At 38.8% G+C, this 26,275-nt stretch overlaps 1 protein-coding gene across 4 annotated transcripts in view; it reads left to right on the top strand.

Annotated features, from left to right (window-relative positions):
- Positions 1 to 2,320: 2,320 nt before the first annotated feature.
- Positions 2,321 to 26,275, top strand: part of furina (furin (paired basic amino acid cleaving enzyme) a) — a 93,047-nt gene continuing 69,092 nt past the window's right edge. The window contains exons 1-3 of one of the 4 annotated variants that reach the window (XM_053635396.1): positions 2,321 to 2,336; positions 2,939 to 3,042; positions 18,399 to 18,658. In XM_053635396.1, coding sequence (XP_053491371.1) covers positions 18,482 to 18,658 — 177 coding nt within the window. In that variant the 5' untranslated portion in view covers positions 2,321 to 2,336; positions 2,939 to 3,042; positions 18,399 to 18,481. Of the gene's footprint in view, positions 2,337 to 2,803; positions 2,842 to 2,938; positions 3,043 to 3,738; positions 4,569 to 5,637; positions 5,759 to 18,398; positions 18,659 to 26,275 lie in introns of those variants that run through there. The other 3 variants (XM_053635395.1, XM_053635393.1, XM_053635394.1) reach the window with 3 other exon arrangements.

Here is a 26,275-nt window from a genome sequence, read left to right on the forward strand (position 1 = left end):
GTAACACAGTGTGCTTGTCTCCGCAGGCAGGAACCAGGCTCCCTCGGTGTGGTTTGATGGCAACCTCACAGCATGCACATTCTTGTTACTCTGTACTCTGTTGTATTTATTATAAACACCTATGGGAGTGTTACTCTTTCATATTTATTTGCTGTACTTTATTAAATTCTTAAAGAAAAGGACTTTGATATTGTTCTGATCTTTCATTTCTTCTTTTTTTTTCTTTCCACATTCCCAACACTAGTTGAACCTGTAAGGACACACACACACACACACACCAACTATACCACTGTTTAATTTAACTTTCAGAGGAAATATGTCAGTTTGAGATTATAATCCAATTCAATTCAATTTTATTTGTATAGCGCTTTTTACAATGGACATTGTCTCGAAGCAGCTTTATAGAAACATATAAACACAGGATACAGGTTTTAAAAGTGTGAATTTATCCCTATTGAGCAAGCCGGTGGTTGCGGTGGCAAGGAAACACTCCCTAACACGATATAAGGAAGAAACCTTGAGAGGAACCAGACTCAAAAGGGAAACCCATCCTCATCTGGGCAACAATGGATAGTGTGAAAATAAGGGGAAGATCATTATAGTTTTAATATGAAGTCTGTTTTGTTGAACTGATCCACTGTTCACTAAAGGAGACTTGAGTGCAAAACTATGTGGTAATTGCAGTCATAAAACCATAGCTGAAACTGTAATCCCAGTGACCACAGCGAAATTGCCCATGTGAAATTAAGGTCCAAAACCATTCCCATGGTACATCATGTGGCACCATCTGCAGCAATCTCAGCAATCTCCAAGCTGCACCATTTGGGGCCGTCCTCAGTAGCAGAATGTAGCTTCCAGTTGATGAGAACTCCAACCAGAATTAGGGCATCAGGATGGATCAGGCAGGTCCGGAGAGCAGAAAGGGTCAGGATTACTGGCATCTCGGAAGTATCGTGTGTAGCTCGAGAGAGAGGGAGAGGGAGGGAAAGAGAGGGGAAGATTGTGAGGTATGCTTACTGCCCCGTAATGGATAAAATGGTGTACTCTGCATAAGAAAAAGTCTATTCGTGGAAAGCTTGAGTAAACAGATGTTTTCAACAATAATACTTACCTCAGGAACACCAATCCTGTGGCAGGTAAGCAGAGAACATGGCAGAAGAACATGAGAAACTCTTCACAGTCAGTAACGCGAGCTCTGGATAGAACCGGGGACCTTGCAGCTGAGACGGCAAAAATATCACAATATGCACCATCATGCCACATCCCTGAAAAAGATGTGAGTGGAAATTTTTAGAAATAATGTGCTATTATTATTATTATTATTATTATTATTATTATTATCGGGCTCATCTGAACCTGTGAGAGACAGTACTTACTGGACATTTTATTATACACACCTACCTTGTTGGTCCACCTTGTAATTGACTATGGTTTGCCTTTTCCATGCATAATGTGTGTTCATTGTCCTCTAGTCCTTCACCAGTGTCAACTGTACTGTAATTTACAAAGCAGTATGACTAGTTTAAAAATCAGCAACACTATTGTGACAGATACTCAAACAGAGTCCACTAAAATGTGAATGCCCCATCTGTGTTACTGCTTTCCTGAGAATTGTCCACTACACAGATAATGTCTGGTCAGCATTGGTCCTCTGATGGTTTCATTATAGTTATGGCTTAGGGAGAAAGGTGCTGATGACTTGCAGTCTATTGCAATGCACAGGCAATAATAGTATGCTGACATGTACACATCCGTCACGCCTATCCTACACAGGGTCACGGGGGAGCCTGGAACCTATCCCAGGGAACTCGGGGAACAAGTCAGAGGACACTCAGGACAGGGTGCCAACTCATTGCAGGGCACAATCGCACATACATTCACACACCACAGACAATGTGGAAATGTCAATCAGCCTACAACACATGTCTTTGGACTGGGGGAGGAGTACCTGGAGGAAAAGCACAGGGAGAACATGCAAACGCCACACCCGCAGGGCAGGATTTGAACCTGGAGCTTCAAGGCAAGCTTGCTAACCACAAATGACAAAAATGACCAACTCATTGTAGAGAAGCAATCTGTTTATCAAAACGGCATCTCCTCTAAGCAGAAGTAAAGACTGTGAAACTTGGTCTCGATGAGACAGGCCATTTACTTCTAACAAACTGGAATAAAGTTGGTTTGACGTTGGACATACGATATTTCGCAGAAATGCAGAAATTAAGGGACCATCTCTAAAGTTACATACGACATTGTTAAACACGATTCTAACCAATAGCATTTGAAGGGAATGATGTACAGTCACACAACCAACTGGAAAGTGTTCATCTAGGTATCAGGTATGATGCACACCTATTAGATTTTTGATATTTATTAAAATAAGCTATTAAATCACATGTAAATTAGATATGAATTTCACTACCGAATGGGCCCGCACACAAAATATACCATAATTTAAAGCTCAATAGCATTTGAAGGGAATGATGTACAGTCACACAACCAACTTTAAAATTGTTCATCTAATATATATATATATATATATATATATATATATATATATATATATATATATATATATATGCTAAAAATCTAAGAGGTGTGCATTATAGCTGACACCTAGATGAACACTTTACAGTTGGTTATATGACTGTAAGTCAATCCCTTCAAATGCTATTGAAGTTAGAGACGTGTTTAACAATGTCGTATGTAACTTTAGAGACGGTCCCTTTAATTTCCGCATATCCGCGAATATCGAACGTCCAACGTCAAACCAACTTTGTTCCAGTTTCTAACAAAACTCCAGTTGAGGATAACTCCCAAACGACTCATTACTCCCTAAACAGTGTATGTTTTCTATATCATATGTAGTGCACTATATGTGTAAATCCCTTAGCATTCAACCAAACAACAGCGCTCAAAGCAATTATCCTTTTCTCCTTAGCTGATTGATTCAGGTGAATTTAGTTTGTCTGCCTCTAGTGCAAGCAAAGGAGTTTGTTCTGGCTTTGTGGATGTAGGTCACCTTCACCTCCTGAGCAGTGCTGGGTAAGTTACTCACAAAAAAAGGAATCCATTACAGATTACTACATTAAAATTGCAATTTGATTACATTACTGATTACTGCATGTGAAAAGTAATCAGATTATTAATTACTTTACTTTCAAAACCTATCAACTCTACAAAAATACACTACAAAAAAGTTGGATTGATCATAAAAATTGCCTCGGGTGTTGTCACTGTTTGTAGGACTACCAGACAGATAAAATATCAAACTTTTCTAACTAGGCTAGTTTGGTGTCTCTAGCCAAGAGGAGGGACAACTGAACTATCACTGTACGGGTTTAGGCGCTACAGAGCCATGCAAAGTACATTATCTTTCCTTATGCTCTGTTCATATCATGTTCACGTAAACTGGAACTCATATAGACATTTACACACCCTATTTTCCTGCTCAGCATCAGAGGATGTTACTGTTTCAGTTTCTCCTTCTAAAAAAATTGAAGGAAAGAAAAACATCTCTTTTTTCCCCCTGTCTAATCACCTGATGATATGAATGCAATTTTTAAATGACGATTGCTTACCACCTAAACATTTTGTTTTGCTTCATTTGATCTTTAATGATTTGTAGTTTATAGTCAGAAACAAAACATTAACATACATCCAGTAGATGGCGCTAAAACACAGTAGCAGCTTTTCTTCTTCAATACCATTAGGCTGCATGCTTCAGGTTTTTTTTTTTCCTGCTCGTGTGACGTATTTCCTGAGGAGCGGCGAGTGGACCGCCTCTTCATCCAGCTCTAGTGGAGGATTCTCATATTTTGTGTTTTTTTTTTTGTTTTGTTTGCTTGTTTGTTTATTTTGGCCGTTTATTTCCTCCTTGGCGGCTCGTTGAACATGTACGGACGGCAATGTTATTGTTTAGTTCAAGAGGCGAGCGCGTGAAAGCGAGCCGTTGCTCCTCAGCTGCGTCGCGTAACGGAAAATGGAGCCAAAGAAAGCTAGCTTAGTAGCTATGGTAAAGTTTGTGTGTGGTACAGTAGATAGGTGTGTGGGGAGAGCTGGGAAGTAACGTGCGTGCGGACAAACCTGTCAGAAGATTTGGACAGCCAGGACAAGTGCTTTGTGGTCTGTTTACATTTAGTCCGAGACGAGGCGTTTAAAAAGAAACACACACACACACACAGCTGTAACGTTTTTAACGGGCGCGTTTAGCGCTTCTGACTGACGGAGCTTCACATCTGAAACAGGACGCCGTGACCAGAGAGAGACAGTCTCGCTTGGGCAGCTTGTGTTAAGCTCTCGCTTTTGCGTGGCTCACTCGTTTTGGTTTTGCAAGCTGTTCCGACTGTTTTGATCCCGGAAATCCTGAAAGCAGTCTAATTTAGCAGTCTAATTTAGATTTAAAGGCAGCGAGTTGCTTCATCTGGACTTGCGTAACTTGCAGGAACGCTACCTTTTTTTTATATTATTTTATTTTTTTTAAAATCAGTAGATCCAAATAGTGGGAAATAATAATAACACGCTTTGTGTATTCAGCACATCAGGATCCGAATGACCAAATGTTGTGTAAGGTAAGATTTTATCCTCTGATTTTCTGAAAAGTAGTGACTTCACTTTTGTTGTTGTTGACAATTCACACAGTGTGGTATAAGCTAGTACATTTGAATTAAAACACTGGTTGTCAAAGCTAGTCAAATAAATCACACTCGCCATACTCAGGACGAATTTATTTCATGAGTATTACTTTAAAAAAGTCTAGTGCTGTTAATATTTTTGTCTGGGGTATTTTATTTAGGGCTGTAAAGTCAATGTATTACCTGCAAGGGAGTCTAATAGATTAATAACTGTAGAAACTGTGTTAAAAACGAACAAACAAAAACAGAAGGAAAAAGAAACACTGCTTTGGTAAGATGGTAGATTAAAAGCCGTGATGTGAGGAAAGTTGTCCTATATAAAGCCTGTATAGTTCAGAGGTTTGGGAACCTCATGAAAAATGAAGGATTTTATCAAACAAACAAACCATGCAAAATCAGTCGTGACCTGAAAGTAGTTTTTATCCTGTATGTTGATTTTAAAAGAATTATCACATACAAATGAAATATGTGCTCATTCAGTTTGAGTGGTTTGCTAATAATTATTTTAAACTGTTGCACCCAGTTTTACTTCTGATCCTGGAATAAAATAAACCAGAACAAGTGATTATAATATTCATACTTCCTGTAGATTTGGCAGCTCCTTTTATCTTCAGATTATATATATGTATATATATAATTTAATAAGTATAAATATCTTTTTTTTTTTTTTCTTTTTTCTTCTTCTTCGTCCTCCCCATGACATGTCCTAAATAAGACTGGATTGTATTTTTCACCTCCAGATCAGCTTAAGTGACTCTGATATAAGCTCTTGCCTTCTGTCTCGCCTCAAGCTTCCCCGATAGTAAGGATTTGGACGTGCATGTCACTGCTTCTTACTAATTCGTGACTCACTGGGAGTAGGAGTTTTAGTTGGAAAAAGGATTCAGTTGCTGCTTGTTTTTCAGTAGTCCCGGAGCCCAGGCTTGTGGAAATGTGCTCTTTGGTACTCATTTTGTAACTACGTCAAGCCTCTTTGAAAGTGTACATAGGCGTGTTTTTGCTCTAGACGATCTCGGGTGATGTCACACGGACGGGGTGTACTTTGAAATCGGTGTCAGCGTTCACTTTAAAAGTCCGTCTCTGAAGGGTGGCCTGTCTGTCTGACGCTGTGTCGGGTTCGTGTAGAAGTGAGTCATTTTAATTTTTTTTCAAGATGTTACCTGCTTGCTTACTTTTGCACAAAGCAGTTTAGTAATATAATAATCTTGCTGGTTGCAGTTATTGCCGATCTTGTTAGTATGGCTTGCACTATTATAGTATTGCATAATTATTACTGCTGCTGCTTTGTTTTGGGAAGCATTTTATCAACAAAAAAAAAGAGGCAGCACAATATTCTTTCACTTAGGGTATTGTCGTCCGGTCTGGGATTGCCTTCTCTGAAGAACTTTATCCGACTTTCAGCTCAGGAAGTGTAGAGAGCCGCCTCCTCAAGTGGAACAGGGACTCAGAGATATTTTGACGTGTCTGCGATAACAAGATTGCGAGTGTTGTCAGTAAAGTTTATAGCTTGATTATGTTGTTTAATATTTGGCTGTATGAATTCTCAGTACTGATTTGCTCAGAATGTGGTGTTTTAATTTTTATTATACTACAACACGATTTCTTGAATCTGATTGGTCAGGAGGTGTGCATTATTTATGTCGAACAGCACGGCTTGGAAAATAGTTTCGACTGTAAAACAAACCACCGGTTCATATTAACACACATGTTCTAATAGGTTGTCGTTTCTGTAGTAACAGCTCGTAAGTAGGGGTTTGTATGGTGGACGCTCTGCATAATCTAAGACTAATTATGAACGGATTTTAAAAACGTGGTGTTTAACAAAGTATAACGTATAATCTTTGATGCCGTGGCATTTCTGTTAGGAGACATTTATTTAACATTTATGGTAGGAGTTGTGTTTTTTGAGAGGGGGAAAAAAACAGCAAGGTTGGTGAGGGAATGAGGAAATGTTTGTTTATCAGAGCTAAAACTTGGGTGAGGACAGTAACTAACTCGTCTCTTGGATGTTCTACAACATTATTTCTGATTGGGCTGTGCCATATTATATTGTCTATGATGTACAGTTCCTCCCCGTGATAAGAAATTGTCATCCCGCGATATTGACAGTATAGTTGATGTGTTTATGTGCCACAACGTGGGCATCTCCCACGTACAATGAGAACAAACATGGTGTAAGGTGGAGGTTACTTTAAGAATCCTGCAACTATTGGTGTTTGCATTTTCACCAGAATTTAAAATTTTCAGCCTAATTAATAGGTTTAGTTTAGTATTTGATGATGGTCAGGATAAGGTTTTACTTTTTTGGATCAATATTTGTTTGCACGGCTCTTAAGACTGTATGCTGATGTGACTTGTGTCCAAAAAGATGGTATTGAATGTTTTAGTATTTATATCATTACCGCAAAAAATATCATGTAATGTTGTGATCTAGTTTTAAATCTGTATCGCCCATCCCTAATATCTAAGTATAGGTTAAGATGCATGCCGTTTCGTTCATCAGTAAATTAAACGTTGTAATCGTTGGCAAATCATTATGGTGTGTGTAGTAACACGATCCAGACCTTGCTGTTATGTGGCTGTTATATAGCGTTCGTTATTTTCGTAGAAAAGCGCATTCTGTTGTGCTATTCCCTAGGGCGAACGTACCCTGTTCAAGTTTTTCCTGTTGTGCGAGCTCCTGACTGCGTTCTTTTCCGTTGGTAGAAATCGCGTGGAAATCGTTGATGCTTGTGTGGTCATGGCTCGCGCCATGTGAGAAGTATTGTGAGCAGAGCTGAGCTGCTCAGAAACAGTTTACGACCTTCCGAAGATCTTATTTAATTTATATATTTATTTTTTAAAACATGTCTCAAATTTGGACGCTGTTGGCTTGTGTTTGTGTGGTTGAATGAGCTAATTTGTCGATCTACCTGAAGTTGACCAATCAGGAGGTGAGGAAAACCGAAGAAGAAGAAAGACGAAGATGGGACATTAAACGCCATTATGCCGAACAGGAAAACTTATCTACTACAGCCTCATTGTGTTTATACTCACGCTCTTGCAAACGATTCCAACTCGAACTTTCCATCTTGTAGATTTATCAATTTATAATGTTTCCCAATTGTATTGTTTTTAAATAAAGATTGAAACAGTCGGAAGATTAGTGGTGGTGATGTTGAAGTCACGCGACCGTGATGTAGTTCGTTTGTAGACTAACTTTAGCTTTTTATTTCTGGCGATTTGTATTTAGGCTTCAAAATTCTAAAAAGTTGTGTTCATTTGTGAAGATTATCTTCATGTAAAACATGTAAGAATCAAACTTTTGTTGGTCACGGAGCTTATTTTCTGCAATAATCTAAAAGCCAATGGAAAAATCCTGTTTGATTTTTGTCAAGGGAACCCGGGTGACACTAACTTCCAGGATAGACAACAAAAATCCTTCATCTTTGCAGCACGTTATTGAAAAATGGCGTGAAAACTCAGTTGATTGCGTCGGAATTCGCAAGGTTGTAAAATCTTGTCGTGTACCATTGCAGCTGTTCGATTTTCAAATAAACTGACTCATATCGTATGCTGGGGCTCATGACCTCACGCTGTGAAAACCTGCCCTTATGTAACAGTAGCTCCAAGAGTGGTGTCTGCTGTAAGACAAATTTAGGGTTATATCAACATGCAAATGAATGTTATGCATTATTGTTTTTGTATTTGCTTAATCATTCATTCGTCTTAAGTAGCAGCACTGTCTTGGTCAGGGTTGTGGTGGAACCTGAGTCTGTCCTGGAAACATTAGACACGCTTTAGGAACGCACCCTGCATGGAACGACTTCTCATAGCTGCCGTAACCAAGTTTCATGTTTCAGTAGCAGGAAGTTATGTTTCGCGACGTTTAAGCGGAACTATACAGTCCACGTTTTATCATGCACAGTATTGTTATTGTGGAGAATATGAATAGTGGTTCGTTCTCCTCAATTGTTTCTGGAAGAAATGCATTGCTTCCATTATTTTAGTCATTTCCAATCCTAGTCCCTGACGCACAACAGCTGTCAATCTGGGAGGTTCAGGGATAACGTACTTCTGTCATAGTGGTCTTTTAGATTTGCATCATCCTCTGACACAGCAAGACACACATTCAGTTTGCTAACATTGATATGCCTTAGCTAGCAAACAATGATCTTTACATTTTTTTTTTGCATTATACAACTTGTTTCTGTTTGTTTTCGAATGATACATTGTTTTAATGGCACACACAATGTGTAAAGAAAATGCAGAGAAGCAGCCTTCAGTTACAGTATCTCACAAAAGTGAGTACACCCCTCACATTTTTGTAAATATTTGATTATATCTTTTTATGTGACAAGACTGAAGAAATGACACTTTGCTACAATGTAAAGTACCACAGGACATGGTTCCAGTAATCCATGTCCTTAGTCTGCTTGTCTTCAGCAAACTATTTGCGGGCTTTCTTGTGCATCATCTTTAGAAGTGGTCTTTCTGGAATGACGACCATGCAGACCAATTTGATGCAGTGTGCGGCATATAGTCTGAGCATTGACGGGCTGACCGCCCACCCCTTCAACCTCTGCAGCAATGCTGGCAGCACTCATACGTCTATTTCCCAAACACAACCTCTGGATCAATTTGGACACCAACCATGTCCTGTGGTCTGATGAGACCAAGATAAACTTCTTTGGTTCAGATGGTGTCAAGCGTGTTTGTACAAAGACAAGACAAGTGTGTCTTGCCTGCAGTCAAGCATGGTGGTGGGAGTGTCATGGTCTGGGGCTGCATGAGTGCTGCCGGCACTGGGGAACTACAGTTCATTGAGGGAACCATGAATGCCAACATCTACTGTGACATACTGTAGCAGAGTATGATCCCCCTCCCTTCGGAGACTGGGCCGCAGGGCAGTATTGCAGCATGATAACGACCACTGCCTTGCTAAAGAAGCTGAGGGTGAAGGTGATGGACTGCCCAAGCATGTCTCCAGACATAAACCCTATTGAGCATCTGTGGGGCATCCTCAAACGGAAGGTGGAGGAGCACAAGGTCTCTAACATCCACCAGCTCCATGATGTCGTCATGGAGGAGTGGAAGAGGACTCCAGTGGCAACCTGTGAAGCTCTGGTGAGCTCCATGCCCAAGAGGGTTAAGGCAGTGCTGGAAAATAATGGTGGCCGCACAAAATATTGACACTTTGGGCCCAATTTGGACATTTTCACTTAGGGGTGTACTCTCTTTTGTTGCTAGCGGTTTAGACATTAATAGCTGTGTGTTGAGTTATTTTGAGGGGACAGCAAATTTACACTGTTACACAAGCTGTACACTCACTACTTTACAAAGTGTCATTTCTTCAATGTTGTCACACAAAAATGTGAGGGATGTACTCGCTTTTGTGAGATACTGTATGTGACCTTATAGAACCGGTAGTCTATTAGTCATTGTTTGTGGTACCTTTCTCCATTCTGCAACAAATGATTTCTGTGGTAGCGGAGAGTGTGTGATGCCTGGACAAGCTGCTTTGCTCAATTACATCTTTTTTTTGATGATAATTTTTGACAGAAAGGCAGGAGCTGATAAAATTCTGTCCAAGTTCTCCTCTGTATAACAAACGAAAGATTGGCTTCCATATGGTAAGATCAGTTGTACACATCTCTGTTGAGCAAATGAAACTCATCCTACTGGTCCAGCTGGCTAGCCGAGTCGTCACCTGGAAGCCAACAATCACAGCAGGATGCTTGCTTCGTGCATGCCAGGTGTATCCTTGCAACTTGCCCCTTGCTGCCAATTCCCAGAGAAATGCTATGATGTCTGGCCCTGGGTTCTGAAGCACCACTGCCAATATGAATGCTTCTTTATTTAATAAAGTTGATGCTAACCTGTAACAGTCTGTTTTAGGGATGCACCGAAATGAAAATTCTTGGCCGAAGGCGAATATAATGAAAAACTTGGCCGAATACCGAACACGTTCTTTTGCGTTTTTTCCATTTATTTTGCCATTTTTTTCACCATTGCATAAATTAAATAGTCAAAATGTGCTTTTTATTATTTTGTCTTGCTTTACAAAGAAAAAAAATCAATTACAAAAACTACAATTTCAAAATATTTAACACTGAACATTTTTTTTTTCATTCCAGCAGGCATCGGCTACCAACAAGACACAATATAACTTTAAATAAATAAATGAGTAAAATAAAAATATTTTGATGTGGTCATCTTTGAGCCCCCCTTGAATAGCCTATGTTAGGCCTATAACTGACTGCTGAAAGAATGGAACACTCTGAAGCCTACAACAAAAATGTGCATTAAAAAGTGCATTGACAAGAGTGCAAAAAATGGTTCTATTTGGTTCTATACAGCTGATTATATTCGGAATATATACCGCTTGCGTCCCTGTACACCTCACGGAGTATTATTGTAGATATGGTATAGTTAGATAAGTTGTTAATGTTATGTCCCTTGATAGATTTAGTTGGTTTAAACTAAAGATTAGTTCATTTAGTCCCCGCCTTTTTTCAGCTCCCAGTCCATAGTACTAGTTCATGTTTCTTGTTTTGACCCTGTTTTCTGTGACCGCGAATTTGATTCCTGCTTTGCCCCGTTTATGCCTGTTTGCCGATCGCCCGACCCTTTGCCTGTCTTGACAAAGTTTTTTGGATTACAATTTGGATTTGTCTGCCTGCCCTTAAATAAATACGTCTTTACCTGCACCTGCTTCCGTACTCTACTCCCTTACGTCTCACGAAGTGACGGAATACTCTGGAACAGAAACAAAACAAACGCACGTGTCCACAGTAAACAGTGTCACAGTTGTCAACATCGAAGAGCATGCGCTCGCTGAGCACTTGTGCACGTAGATCTGGCATGCGTGCGCCCCCTCATCTCTCCGAGCGCGCTGCCGGAAGTGGAGGTCGTGACATTTGCGCATCTCACTCTGGTTGCTAGTCTATTTGGTCGTGTCATCAAACACGTCATTGTCTGGTCAAATTTATTCGGCCTTTTCACTTATTCGGCCGAACACCGAAAGTGCTTTTTTTTTTTGCTATTTGTGGCCGAATAATTTCGGTTGCCGAACATTCGGTGTATCCCTAGTCTGTTTACTGATGTCTTATGTTTCAAGCTTTCTGATGATGTCTAGGGGAATTCTAACTTTTTCATAAATTGGTTCTGAGCTATCTAGTATAAAGTTTACATTCAAAGTCAAATACTTCAGGAAGTAAAAACTTCAACCATGTTTGTGGTGTGTGTGTGATCCTTGCTCAGATTATACCGGCTGTCGCAAAAGTCTCCATACACGGAAGACATTTTGTTGAAAAGCGTCCTAAGTGTTCATATAATAATATATGTATGAATACTTTTGGAAGACGTTTTGCTAAAAAGTGTCCTATATATGGAGACTTTTATATTGTATATAATTAATATATTTTTTTCAGATAGCCTTTAAGAAAGCCTTTGACAAAAGATGAATGTATTGAAATCATTCTCATGGCTGGATCTGGAAGCAATGTTGCGATGGGCTTTAACTGGAAATGTGGCAAGCACATCACGCGCAACACTGCTGCCAAACTTATTAACAAATTCAAAAAGATTGGAAGTGTCGCAGACCAACCGAGAAGTGGATGTCCACAAACATCCACTGACGGGCACAACTGAAGTGGTGCTGGCAAACACAGTCCCCTATGTACGGAGACTTTTGGGACATCCTGTAGATTGTTTTTATATAGTTATTCATCTGTCTACAAAATCACAAAGTCTGAAAGTATAAATGTTTCAACAGTGTGACAGTAAAGCCAAAAAAATATATTGAATACTCATTTATTCATGTGAATTAATCATCAAATAATCACAAACCTGACTTTTAGCATCCGTTTAGTTTTTCCTCTAGGGCTGATCCAAGGATTATTCCCTGTTAGAATCATAATCAAGTTAAATTACAAGTAGGCAATTTGGTAAGGAATTAGTTTGAAACAAAATCATAAGATACTTGAAATTTGTGGATTTAATTGCATTGTTCTGTCTAACTCTTTATGTAAAGTGTACAAGTGCATGAGGCTACAATGTGGAAGCAGGAGCCTTCCAGTGCTTTTGTTTTTAATGCTTAAACTGTTACTTCGCTTGAGTGAAACTATCTGTGATTTTAGGTTGCTGTTTTTGGACTCTGCTCTTGTTGCTGCTATCACTCAAATGTGTGTGTGTGTGTGTGTGAGGGAGAGAGAGAGAGGGCGTGAGCATGGCTTGCCTTTTCTGTTGGTACTGTTCTCATGAACTCTGTGTGAAATTTATCTAATCTAGGGCTGAAACTAACCATTATTTTGATAATCTGTTAATCTGTCGTTTATCGATTAGTTGGATTTAAAAGGCCAATTTTTAGTGCTGTCCTTCAAACATTGTGCAAATTGAAGGCTGTGAAAAAGGTATTAAACGTGTCTATGTAGGATATGCTATACATTGTGCAAAGGATTAAAAAAAAACAAAAACAAAACATTATATTTTGAAAGCAAAAAAACAGCTGATCTTTAAAACTTTTAATCAAGCTTCAAAGCAGAAATTAAATCACTATTTTAAAAAATGGTAAAAAAGAACAAAAGCACAAACTAAGTGTTAACTGGTAAGAGGTTGAATGTTCTGCAGTGTAACACACATTCCCTCATTTGAACACAGTAACATGTTACTTTATTCTGTAAATGTATGACACTTCTTACAGTTGCAATCAAAATGATTCAACCCCCATTGCAAATCAGGTTTATTGTCAAAATGTACAGACTTTCAGCTGTTTGCAATGAACAAATCAAACAAAAGCAATTGAAATAGTTCAACACAACAAATGCTTCAAGTGGTTTCCCCAAATTCAACTGAATATGCAACTTATAATGACTTCTCCAGTTTCTAAATTATTCAACCCCCTGAATAGAATCCCTCACAACAACGCACATATGCAAAACAGGTGTTGCTTCAAGCACACCTGATGCAACTAATCAAGGGCTTCATTAGTTGCATCAGGTGTGCTTGAGCTGGAACACATGAAATACCTGAAACTGGCTAGGGGGAGGAAATACTTGAAATACCTGGACGGGGCAGAAAAAGGAAGCAATCACCGGCTGCAACCAGATTTCTGAGAAGGCAGGTTGTTAAAAACCCTCGAGTGACTGCAAAAGACCTGCAGCAAGACTTTGTGGCAACAGGCACCTAGGTTTCAGTGAGCACAGTAAGACACACACTAATCGCAGAAGGTTTCCATGCCAAAACTCCAAGACGTACACTACTGCTGACCCAAACGCACAAGAAAAGTCTGTTCAAAATCATATATATGTCAGTCAAACAAGGTGGTGGCTCGGTGATGCTCTGGGGCTGCTTTGCATCCTTTATAAATAGAAACCTGCAGCATGTAGATGGCAAAATGGATTCATTGATGTATCAGGAAATCCTCTGCGAAAATGTCATGCTGCCGTGAGGAAGCAGAAGCTTGGGCTTCCTTGGACCTTCCAACAGGACAGTGATCCCAAGCTTACCTCCAATTCCACCCAGGCTTGGTTGCAGAAGTGACCTGGATTTGAAGAAGGCTGTTGCAGCACACAAACCCAAGAATATTACTGAATTGGAGGCCATTGCTCATGAGGAATGGGCTAAGATTCCTCAGGAACGCTGCCAGAAGCTGGTGTCTAGCTATGCATCTCGTTTGCAGCAGGTCATAACAGCAAAAGGGTGCTCTACTAAGTACTAAAGATGCTTGCCTTGATGGGGTTGAATAATTTAGAAACTGGAGAAATCATTATAAGATGCATTTTCAGTTGAATTTGGGGAAACCACTTGAAGTGTTCGTTATGTTGAACTATTTCAATTGCTTTTGTTTGATTTGTTCATTGCAAACAGCTGAAAGTCTGTACATTTTGACAATAAACCTGATTTGCAACAGGGGTTGAATAATTTTGATTACAACTGTACATTTTATATACAACTACATGTTAACACCATTAGTTACTGCTCTCATAAAGTTACCTTTGTTTCTAAATATATAGCTAAATATAACATCAAACATATTTGATCAAAATGAATGTTTAAGTCAGAGTTATTGCGATTCCTTTTTATGGCGCGCTGTTTGACGTGTATGCGTGGGCCCACGCTCATTCAGTGAAGTTTAATGGAGACTCACTCGCTGTTAAACAGCACACGCATCTGTCACAGCATCTGACACGACAAGCCATGTTAATACACTTACGAGTTAGTTTGAAGCGCTTAATTTAAAATACTCATGTTTTGGACAGCCTGGATCGTGCACTTTTCCCACAGCAGCTCACTCTGTGATCTCCACTGTTTCTCAGATGTGTTTTATTCATAGAAATGAGTTTTTCACCATCGTGAAGAGACGTCACTGACGGAGGTTATCCACAGTGACGTCACAGACTCTGCTAATCCACAATGAAATATCGATTAGTTGGTTGCAGCCCTAATCTAAACCATAAACTTGTATGTTTCAAGGAAAATCAGCTGATGTGTTTTTAAAACTAACTTACCAGTGTCAGATCTGACACCACTCTGTGATGCAATAGCAGTGTTTGTGTTACTGTTGTTGTGTTCTCAGGAGGGAGGTATTATTTGAGCCGTTAAAGAAAGCCGTTTCCTCATTCTGATGAATAAGTTAATGCGATATGAAAAGTTCTTTGTTTTCTCCATCATGCTACATGACCAGTGCACAATATTAATAACAGTTAGAGCTAGAGCTTTACGTTTGACACCATTTTTATATTGTGAAGATGGAGATTAATTTAAATGATAGAGGTAGAGATGAATTTATATTGTGGAGATGGAGATTAATTTAAATGATGGAGGTAGAGATGAATTTGTATTGTGAAGATGGATAGTAATTTAAATGGTACAGGTGGAGATGAATTTGTATTGTGTAGGTGGAGATGAATTTATATTGTACCGATGCAGATTAATTTAAATGGTAGAGGTGTAGATTAATATAGTGGAGATAGAGATTAAATTGTAGAGGTGGAGATGAATTTATAATGTGGAGATGGAGGTGGAGATGAATTTACATTGTGCAGATGGAGAGTAGTTTAAATTGTAGAGGTGGGGATGGAGAGTAATTTACATTGTAGAGGTGGGGCTGGAGTGTAATTTACATTGTGCAGATGGAGAGTAATTTATATTGTAGAGGTGGGGATGGAGAATAATTTATATTGTGGAGGTGGGGATGGAGAATAATTTATAATGTGGAGGTTGGGATGGAGAATAATTTTATATTGTGCAGGTGGAGAGTAGTTTAAATTGTAGAGGTGGGGATGGAGAGTAATTGACATTGTGCAGATGGAGATTAATTAAAATTGCGGAGGTGGGTATAGAAATTAATGTGTATTGTGGGGATATTGTTTATTAAATTGTGTTGCAGTAATAGATCTGCCGAGTTTTTTTGAGCTAGCAGGTTGTTGGAGACCCCCTATTCACCATATAGTGCACTATTTGGGCTGCAGCCATTTTGTATTGTCTTAATTCCTAGTGAGAGGATTATATCCCCTGGCTGGTTCACTATATTATCCATTATAACTGGTGTACATTATTTCCACAATACATAGACATTTGACTAAGTTTAAAAATGTTCTTTTAAAAAATCACTTTTTCATTTTTTATATTGTGTCCCTTTCACTGCTGCCCTATATAGTACTTTATAGAGAAGTACACCATAAATGGAGAGTGAGGGATTTATTGGATGTAGTGGACGTTTTTCGGAACAGAATTATTTTTTTCAAAGCGAACTCACACATGAACTTAGAAAGTAAACAAGGCCTCAAGTAAGTAGTCTGTGTTGCAAAACACTGTCAAAATAAGATGCTCATGTTGGCTATGAACTCAAGTGTAGCTCAAGTTTATAGAAAAATGCAAATTGGAAGACCACCATGTAGAGCCTGCAGGTCTGTTTCACATGCTGTAACAAGAGGTTACAAAAGCTGCAGTGCAGGTACACTTTTGTTCCAAAAGATATGAAATAAGTGTGGTTTTAAGGTTATGTCCCATAAATAAGTGGGGTTTTTTTTCCTCCCCCCCCAAACCACCCTCGAGATGAGCACCTGTGCCTGAAAATACAATTTAGTATTTATTCATTGAGTCTGACTGCGTGTTGCATCTTGTGCTATAGAGTTGTGGAGTATCTGAACGTGGAGGAAGAAGAGTCCATGAACAGTGCTGTATTTTCCCCCTCCCTGATACTGCTGTTTGACTCATGCAACTGAAGACCTAAGTCACCTGATTGTAGGGAAGGGAAGACACACTGCCTTTATTGTATTGAGTGAACATAAGGAAAGCAGCTAGCACAACAGGATTTTTAATTACCAATACTTGAATGTAGTGTGCTTTTTGTTGCATTCTTCCAGCTTGGTCATTTGTAAATTTTTCACCTGCCTCCATCACATGAGGAGGCTGAAGACCAGTATATGTTTCCTTCGAGACTAGTGAAGCTAGTGCTGCAGAACAGCTGAACACAAACCAAGCAAATCTGGTTTCTCTGTAACAGATCAAGTTTTCTTTCTATTTATTTATTTTTTGGGACTCTGTTTGACCTTGAGAGAGAGAAAAGGGTTTCTGGTGAGGGACCGATTGTTTATAGCTGCTGGAACATAAATGATAATGGGAACTGATTGATTGTTTTTTGGATGTTCCACAACATTAATGTAACTTTAGGTGGATAAAAAGTATGTCATGTCGTTCTTCAATAAATAATTATTGTTGGCATATTGCTGTGGCATAAAAGACTTCAGGCTGTGCTGTTATAAGAAAACAATTTGACAGAGATAAATTAATTAAATAAAATAAAATTAATTAAAATAATTGAGGAAGCTGAAAATTGTGTTCCTGAAAACAAGACTAATTGTTCAGCATCCTGTTAGTTTTCTTTTAAGGTCAGTTTTGAATCATTGGTGTCTAGTTTCATCCTTTAAATCCGAGGAAAAAGAGTGTGCGTGGGAGACAAAAAAATCATGGCTTTTTTAAATGATTGACTTGTTTTTAGCATGTGTTAATCAGTTTTGAATGCGTAAGATCTGAAAATTGTGCCTGACTCAAGTAATTACGGTGTGGACTTTTAAAGTTAAGCCTCCCAAGTCAGTTTCGTTCGTCACAGTTACGGTAATATAAGTGGGTGTAGCATTGCTGATACAGTAAACAACAATTATGTAGAAATGCTCAATAGAACCAACACAATTTCAAAATAGGAACTGTTGATGATTGTCTTGGGTGTGCTGCTATTACACACACCCATCCTCAAGCAATTAAGGTGTGCAATACCAAGTCTTTCCTTAAACTAAATGAACTGTTCCATCACATTTAATAATATGGCTTTATTTATTTTGCCATTTCCTGCTTCTTTACCTGCTCATTCACACTGTGGACTAACATCTCTGTAATGATTGACCTGAACAGCTATGGAAACAAATTCATCTAAGAACCTGCAGTGATTGTGTTGTACACTCGTTTTGTATATACTGGGTAATATGGAACTGCAGTTCCTACCACTTTTAGTTTTAGGCAGAATGGTAGCTCTGAAACACTGACAGGTCCGCCAGGTAATTTTGATGCACTTTTTTTTTTTTGATTATTATTATTTTTTTCCAAACCGCCTGTGTACGTGTTATTTGTTTTTAATAAGCTTCGGTATTGGTTCTGTCTTAAGCTTCATAAAAAAAAGAGTAAATCTCACTTCAATTTGACTGGATTGGTGTAATAGATGACTCATTTGTGGACTGTGCGCTCTCTCTCTCTCTCTCTCTCTCTCTCTACCTCTCTCCTTTCCAGGTGATTTAAAAGCTGCATCCGCTTCATGTGCACGATTTGAGGGACTTGAAGACCTGAGGTTTCCGTGACCTCCAGCCTGTCTGATGGAGCTGTGCCTGGCCTGCTTGCCGCTTGTCACGTTGCTGACCCTCCTGACCTCTGAGGTCACGCCGTCCCTTGGCCAAAAGGTTTACACAAACACATGGGCCGTCCATATAAGCGGAGGAGAGGAGGAAGCCAACCGCATTGCCCAAAAGCATGGTTTCATTAACCACGGCAATGTGAGTATTTTTCCAGCTATGTATTCTCTGACCTTTTGGCGTGGCTGTAATTTCTGAAGTGATAATTTTGTCCTGATGCAAATCTCTGCTGTCGGCTGGCATGCAGTAATTAAGCCTTGATTATACCTTTACGATCCTGTTCAAGTATAACGATCATTCATTCTTATATAACATCAGTCTTCATGGTGTCACAGTTTTACTTTTATATTGCTTTTTTTTATTAGGCTTTTGTACTGCTTTTTATTCAGCTTCAAACTATGTTTAAAATCAGTAGAGAATCTATGAAAATTGTTTCCCGCTCACCTTATTTTATATGGTATTGATATTCTGTAAAGGGGAAAAAAGCAGACGGCCTTAAAACATTGTCATAGCGGGAGAAAATATCTTGGCTGATGAAATGCAGTTACAGTTCTTTTTACTTTCTGCATTTTGTAGAGTTTAGTTAAATGTTTACAATTTTTTACTTCAAAACAATGGCTCTTTTCAGATATTGCTAGTATTTATGTTTTCAACATTGTAAGGGTTTCTGAGATGTGTAGAACAAGGATAGAATCCTGGATATTGAAACCTGGACCATACCCTTCCTAAATTACTCGTGCACTAGCCCAGATTTCCTAATCATGATAATTCCCAATGTGCTCATTCAGTTCTTTGATTGTACTGGAGATCTTGAGTATTGCTGGTTTTGTGTGGGAAAGGCAGATCCAGAGACTGGAAACTATCGTCAGTGAGTTAATGATTTACAACAATTACAACGTTTAATTTATTCATAAATGACTCGTCGTCCATCTTACTGGTTTGTAGTTAGATTTAATGTTGTCAGACTTCAGAGAGACAAGTTGGTTCCTATTCCCACTTATGATATAGATGTGCTAAATAGTCATTACCCCCCCTCATCTCTCTCTCTCATTCATCACTCTTTTTTCATTTTACAGAGTAACCGTGAAGCATAAGCTTCTTTGTTTTGAAAACTTGAAAGCACCGTGACTGTTTCAAAGCGCTTACAACCAAGACTCCTTACATAAATGTTAAATAAATGTCTCCTAACAAAAAACAAACAAAAAAAACTTCACCACTTTGAAGATTATGTTTTACTCTGTTAAACAACACATTTTTATATAAATTTATTAATTTATCTGGGGAGTTTACCATACAAGTTGCATGTGAATAAGCTGTTACTGTAGAAAAAATAAGGTATTAGAACGAGCACATTAATATAAACGTGTAGTTCACGTTACAGCCGGAACCACTGTCCGAGCTGTGCTGTTATACAATAATAACACGCACCTTCTTACCAATCAGATTCAAGCATTCAACCGCACTGTGGTATAAAACATTTTATGACATTAAATTTAATTTATTGTTTATTAATAAGTTAAACATTGTAATCATTGGCAAAACACTGATTATAAGCAGAATAACATCTGCGACAAAGATTTCTCTGTGCGTTGTGCCATTGCATCACCGGGCATGTATTATTTTCATATCACTGCATGGTCTTTCCTGTGTTCTTCCTTACATGATGAAGTTGCACGTGTTAACTTAGCATGTAATGTCTGTAAAATATACGGTCATAAAATCAGCAAAATGCCTGCCATTCACAACAAAAGGTGAAATGCAACTAGCAACCAAAGCCTATGCCTTTCTCTTGTGAGAAGAACACAGTCAATTATTATAGAATCGTTATTGACCTATGATTATTTGTTAAGTGAGAAGAATAACACGTTTTAGTAAAAAAAAAAAAGTAATTAATCCAAAATTTACTGTTTTATGCAAAAATCAAACTTGAATTGGTATTATCTGTCTAGGTAACTAGTTATCTATTTAAACCTGTTTCTTGAAAAACATTGCTAAAGCAGTATGCTATGGCATATAAAGGCAATTCCAGACAATTCTGTGCTTCCAACTTTGTGGCAACAGTTTGGGGAATAACCACATATGGGTGTGATTGTAAGGTGTCTACAAATGTATGGCCAAATAGTGTAGGTTTACGTCTATGGCTCTTTTTGTGAATGCTGTACTTTACAGACATACTGTCTTGGTGTATGTTTATATATTGATGCGCAGATGCTGGGTGGAATGATGTAAAGTCTCCTGGGTTAAGTAATGACAAGGGACTGAAGTATTTTGACACTATGTAGTTCAAGAAGTTACAAACACAAAACACAATCTTTACTGCAGAACTCCTGGCACAACTGTATTCCCGTTATTTTTAGCTGCGGAATATGGCTTTGGTTAGTCATACAGTATCTGGGGGTTGTGTATTTGAGTTTTTCTTCCACATAGTGTCCAGCATTGCTGTATAAACGATGCCTGGTTAGGTTATTTATTTATTTTTAATAGGAAAAAAACCACACACACATGCACCACTGCTTCCTGGATGTTCTTTTCTGTTGCTGTTATTTGAATAGTGTGTTCATTGTAGACACAGATGATCCAATCTCTTACCAGGCACAAAATGAGAGTGACTCAAAAAGGACTTTGAACAGCAGAAGCTACAGCAGTCAGGAAGAGCCCCAATGCGCACACATTCATTCTCTTCCTTCCTTCCACCTGTTTATGGGGAGCTCATAAATGAATAATTCTCCTAAATGTATGTTTTGATCACTCTGGGTGGCTGATGAAATGCATGAAGCATTTTCTTGACTGTTTGGTTTGTGTGTGCGCGCGTCTGCTATTTTTGAAAGTGCAGCCGCCTTTACAGGCATGTGTGGGATGAGTGTGCTTACAATGAAGCCTTTTTTTTTTTTTTTTTTTTTTTTTTTTTTTTTTTTTTTTAAAAACATTCTTACCTTCCTTTCTTTTAAAGTATTGTTAGACACCAAAGCCCTTGATCTTAGAAGTATTAAATGATTTATGTCATTCTTCCTGGTGCGTGCTATTTTCTGATTAACAAAAGACAACAACATCAAAATAATATAAAAAATAACAAGACGACCAACTGGACCAATTTCTGCTTTTCTTTGTGTGCTACTGAATTAATTAGCAATGAGCACTTTGGAAAATATGCCACGTAGAAGGATTGTGTTTTGAATTATTCATTTGAGTAAATGTTGCACCGGCATTCCTCCTTATAGATTACATGTGCAATAAAGATTCCTGGTAACCAGATGGACCAGTAAAGCCCAAGGACAATGATGAATGGCTTCGTTCACTTAGCAAGCTTTTGGACAGTGTAGCATGTGAAGCAGTGAGTAATTGACTCAGCGTTTCCAAGCCTATACTCCAGTGGACATGCCTCGTGCCACTGGGGGACATTGCGATAGGCGAATATCATCCCTTGCCTATCCTGTGTCTTATGGTTTAAGAAGCCTAGGATTTGTGATCATTAAATATTAAAATATTTTTTAAGGATTCAGTTCAGTTTTATTCGTGAAGCACTTTTAATAGTGGAGATTGTTAAAAAGCAGCTCTACAGAAATCTGGATCTAAAATTTAAATTGATCCCTAATCAGCAAGAAAACAAGAGGAAGAAAACTTTAGAGGAACCAGACTCAAAAGGGAACCCATCCTCATCTGGGTGACAATGAGTTGTGCAATTATCTCTCTCACAGGACTTAAGAGAGTCATTTCTCTTCTATAACTCTCTTTGATAGAGTCAAAAAGTGCTAATTGTGTTAACAGGAACTTGAGTTTGAGCATCGTTCTGGAGTGTTGACTGCAAGTTATCAGCTGTTGACTTGAAGTGTAGACTTGAGTGTGAACCGTTCTTAGCAATTGCAGTCTTTAAGCAATCCAAGGAGGGACATTCACAGCCATCTTTAGGGTGAACAGTGCACACCTTTTGTCAGTTCTAAATGTTCAGATTCTTGGTGTTTGATCAGTAGCTTTAATCGAGAGCGTGAGGACAGCCAACCTGTGCACGCAGAGCAGTAACAACGAGCATTGCCGTTAGAAATGAGTGCAAGGCAGCACGGATCGCGTATGCACGTGTGAATTATGCAGCGTGAAGGGACTGTAGAGAAACGGTCATGCCTGAGAGCACTTCAGTCTGGCGAGACCGGAGGGACACTTCCTTAAAGTAAAGGAGTCATGGACTGAAGTTTAAAAAAAAAAAAAAAAAAAAAAAAAAATTATATGAAGTGTTATGATGGTTTGTGTTTAAATGAAAATTAAAACAAGTTCAAATGAACAATACGATGATGATGATGATGATGATTTATTATTATTATTATTATTATTATTATTATTTGGAGTTGGAATATACTTGCATTTTTCAAACCAAGGCTTGTATGTGAGCATAAACGCACTCAGTGATTGTTAGTTAATTCCTCCTGTTCAGGTTTAATGGCTTAATCTGTAACACAGTCTTGATTGTATGTGGGTTTGTAAAATTGCTTTTACAAATTTTCACTGATTATGAAGTTGCATAGCTTTTCATGCTTTACCTGATCTTTGATCTATGATATAGAAGCATACACAAGCTAAACTTCATACCAAGCCTGAATGTGCTTGCACGTAGACTAAATGAGCAGTATCTGGAGAGATCTTGTCCATGATGAGAGATTTGTAAAGTTTTTCCAGCTTCCCCAGTATTGCCTAGAGAAAGTTAACGTTTATGCACTACTGTATGTTTTATTACTCGATTAGCCTCGTGAGTCAGAATGTTCTGAAGCGGAAACTCGACGTCCCTCGATGTCCCAGCATCTGTTGAACCATGTAGTCATTCAGCGTGGGCCACACGAAGGCCGCAGAATCCATCAGGCAAGGCTGATGTCTTAATAAAACGTTGACACACAAGCAGCCCTCTCTCCAAACCTCTATTTCTCCAACCAGCTCTTCTCTAATAAATTCTCTCATTAGGAACATTTAGTTCCACTAGGCACGCAGACCGTGGAAACGAGGCATCCATAAGCTCTCGCAGAATGACGAGATGTAATAAATACAATGATGAAGCCGTTGTAATTAGATATACAATATCTATCTATCTATCTATCTATCTATCTATCTATATAACATCCAATATGATGGTACATTTTAAATGCACTACACTCGAGTGCATGAATCCTTTTGTGCAGGAGCGGAGTGGAACGCATCCAGGTACAGCATTTAGTAATTTAGTCAGGTTCATATCAGTGCCAAAAACAGAAGACACTTGCGCTCTGTTTTCTTCTTTTGTTTTTAAGGTTGTTTTACATGTAGTATTAAAAACAAGGGCTTAAACTCCCAGGAAGTCATCCATTAAATTTGTACAGCTGGGAAACCAGGTCATCGCAGGTGACGTGCTCATGCAGAGAAAGCAAGATCACAGCTGCAGCTGACTGTTTTTAGGGCATGTTACTGACCCTGGTCCATTTCCTTCCTCTATTATAAAGGTACCAGATATTCATACGCTACAGATTGGTATGCCATACTGCATCAAATACCGAAATGAAGTCAAAGATTTAGCATTTCCCCCCAACCCCCCCCCGCCCTCCCCAAGCACAGCAATCTGCTTTTGCAAATATTTGAGGAGTTTACGAGAAAGTGATCTTTGTCAGGGTTCTTTCGAGAATATCTGACTTCATGGCTGTTTGCTTTTTGTTCCAGTAGATACAGTTCCTGTACTGTTGCTCAATCCTCACCCACATATGTTCACTGTGATTATCAAAACACCACTTTCGTGTAGTTTTTCATCTCCTGCTGTACTTTGCTTGTTTAATTGGAAACATGGGTATTTTTAATAAATACTTATTACAGCAATGTCGTGTCTGAATAGAGTTTTATGTTGCCAGATGTTGGATTAATCATCAAGCTCCACCTTGAACAGGATGACTTCAAAGTAGTGTCTGTGAAATGTTGGAACCATGCTGTTTTTCTTTCCTGTTCTACATTTTTTTTTTTTTACTTTTTGAACTGCTTTGTTTAACCAATAGTCTCCAGCTTTTTTTTTTTTGGTTAAGATACAAGTTATTTGGGATGGTCGGCTTTCTTGCTTTCTGCCCGGCTGTTAAATGTATCCTGACGTTACATGTCTGTCTGATTTGATCGACCTGTGTGATGTGTCTTATATATCGATCAGCCATAACATTTAAAACCACATGCCTAATAATATGTAGGTCCCCTTTGTGCCACCAAAACAGCTCTGTCCCGTCAAGGCATACACTCCACAAGACCTCTGAAGGGGTGCTGTGGTTCCACTTTGGGGTCCTTGTTTAAACCACTTCTAGTGGCTTCACAAAGTTCTGTTCACTTTGTCTGCTGAGCTACTACTTATCTCTTCTTAGTATTAGTAATTCACTGTGGGCCAGACTTCACTTAATCACAGAACATACAGACCTTTGGTCTTGTTTTACTAAACAGTAGTGTTTACCTGATTGTGTTTGTAGGTAGGTAAGTTTTCATCTGCGGTCAGAAGTTTGCTATATCTATGGGTTTCTCTTTATCTGTTGTCTCTCACCATATAAGTAGTTTAATCTTGTATTATAATTACCATGCCAAAAAAATGCATATTTGGGTGCGGTTCCTCTGCAAGTCATAGTTAGATGCTTATCGGGAAACATTTTCCATTTGGATAGAAAATGGCTGTACCACAGCATGGCTGCTTTCAGAGCTTTCAGAGAAGCTGAGCTTCTCTCGTGTCCTCGAGCGCCATCCTCGTACCACAACAGAAGGATGTTTAGCCTGAACTTCTGCTTATTTTTGTTTTCCAGGAATTGTGTGCATGCTGAATAATTTACAAATGAGGCAAACTTGCAAAGAAAGTGTAACCACATTTCCCCACTGTGTTTTGCTCCTCCAACAGCAGCGGTCACATTGTTGATATACAAGTGAGGTTTCAGCTCCTTAAGCTTACAATAAGTGTTCTGCCTGAAATGGAGGTAAAAGAAGTGCCTCAAGATAACCAGTGACACTTCAATAGGTCAAAATAAAAAAATTAAAAAGTATAACCTTGTAGGCCATTGTGTGCTTGTGTGTGTGCTTGTGTGTGTATTTTAAGCATCGCAAAAGCTTAAGTCCTCTACGGTGACTAGTTACGGTTTCATTTATTGCTCATTTATGCAATTATCCAATCAGCCAATCATGTCGTAGCACAGTAGTGCATAAAATCATGCAGATGTAGGTCAAGAGCTTCACATGGTTTCCTCATTCTAATGTTCAAAATGATCACAATGGCTTTGACTGTGGTATGGATGTTGATGCCAGATGGGCTGGTTTGAGCATTTCAGATACTGATTTCCTCAGATTTGCCTGCATGGAGTGGTATGAAAAACTAAAGACAACCCAGTGAACAGCAGTTTTGCTGTCAAACACGTTGTTAATGAGCGAGGACGAAGGAGAATGACAAGAATAGTTTGAACTGAGGACGTATACGGTACCACACTTTACAACCGTTGTGAGTAGAAAAGCATCTCCGAATGTACGCTGAATCTTGAGGCAGTTACAGAAGACCACATCAGGGTCCTTTTTTTCCTGTCAACCAATAACAGGAATCCGAGACTACATTGCATTTACATTTATGGCATTTGGCAGATGCCGTTATCCAGAGAGATTTACGTTTATCTCGTTTATATAACTGAGCAGTTGAGGGTTAAGGGACTTGTTCAAGGGCCCTGTGGTGGCAGCTTGGCAGTGCTGGGGTTTGAACTCATGACCTTCCAATCAGAAGTCCAACATCTTAGGTACTGATCTACCACT

This window comes from Ictalurus furcatus, chromosome 10 (assembly GCF_023375685.1).
Source record: "Ictalurus furcatus strain D&B chromosome 10, Billie_1.0, whole genome shotgun sequence".
Classification (NCBI taxonomy): Eukaryota; Metazoa; Chordata; class Actinopteri; order Siluriformes; family Ictaluridae; genus Ictalurus; species Ictalurus furcatus.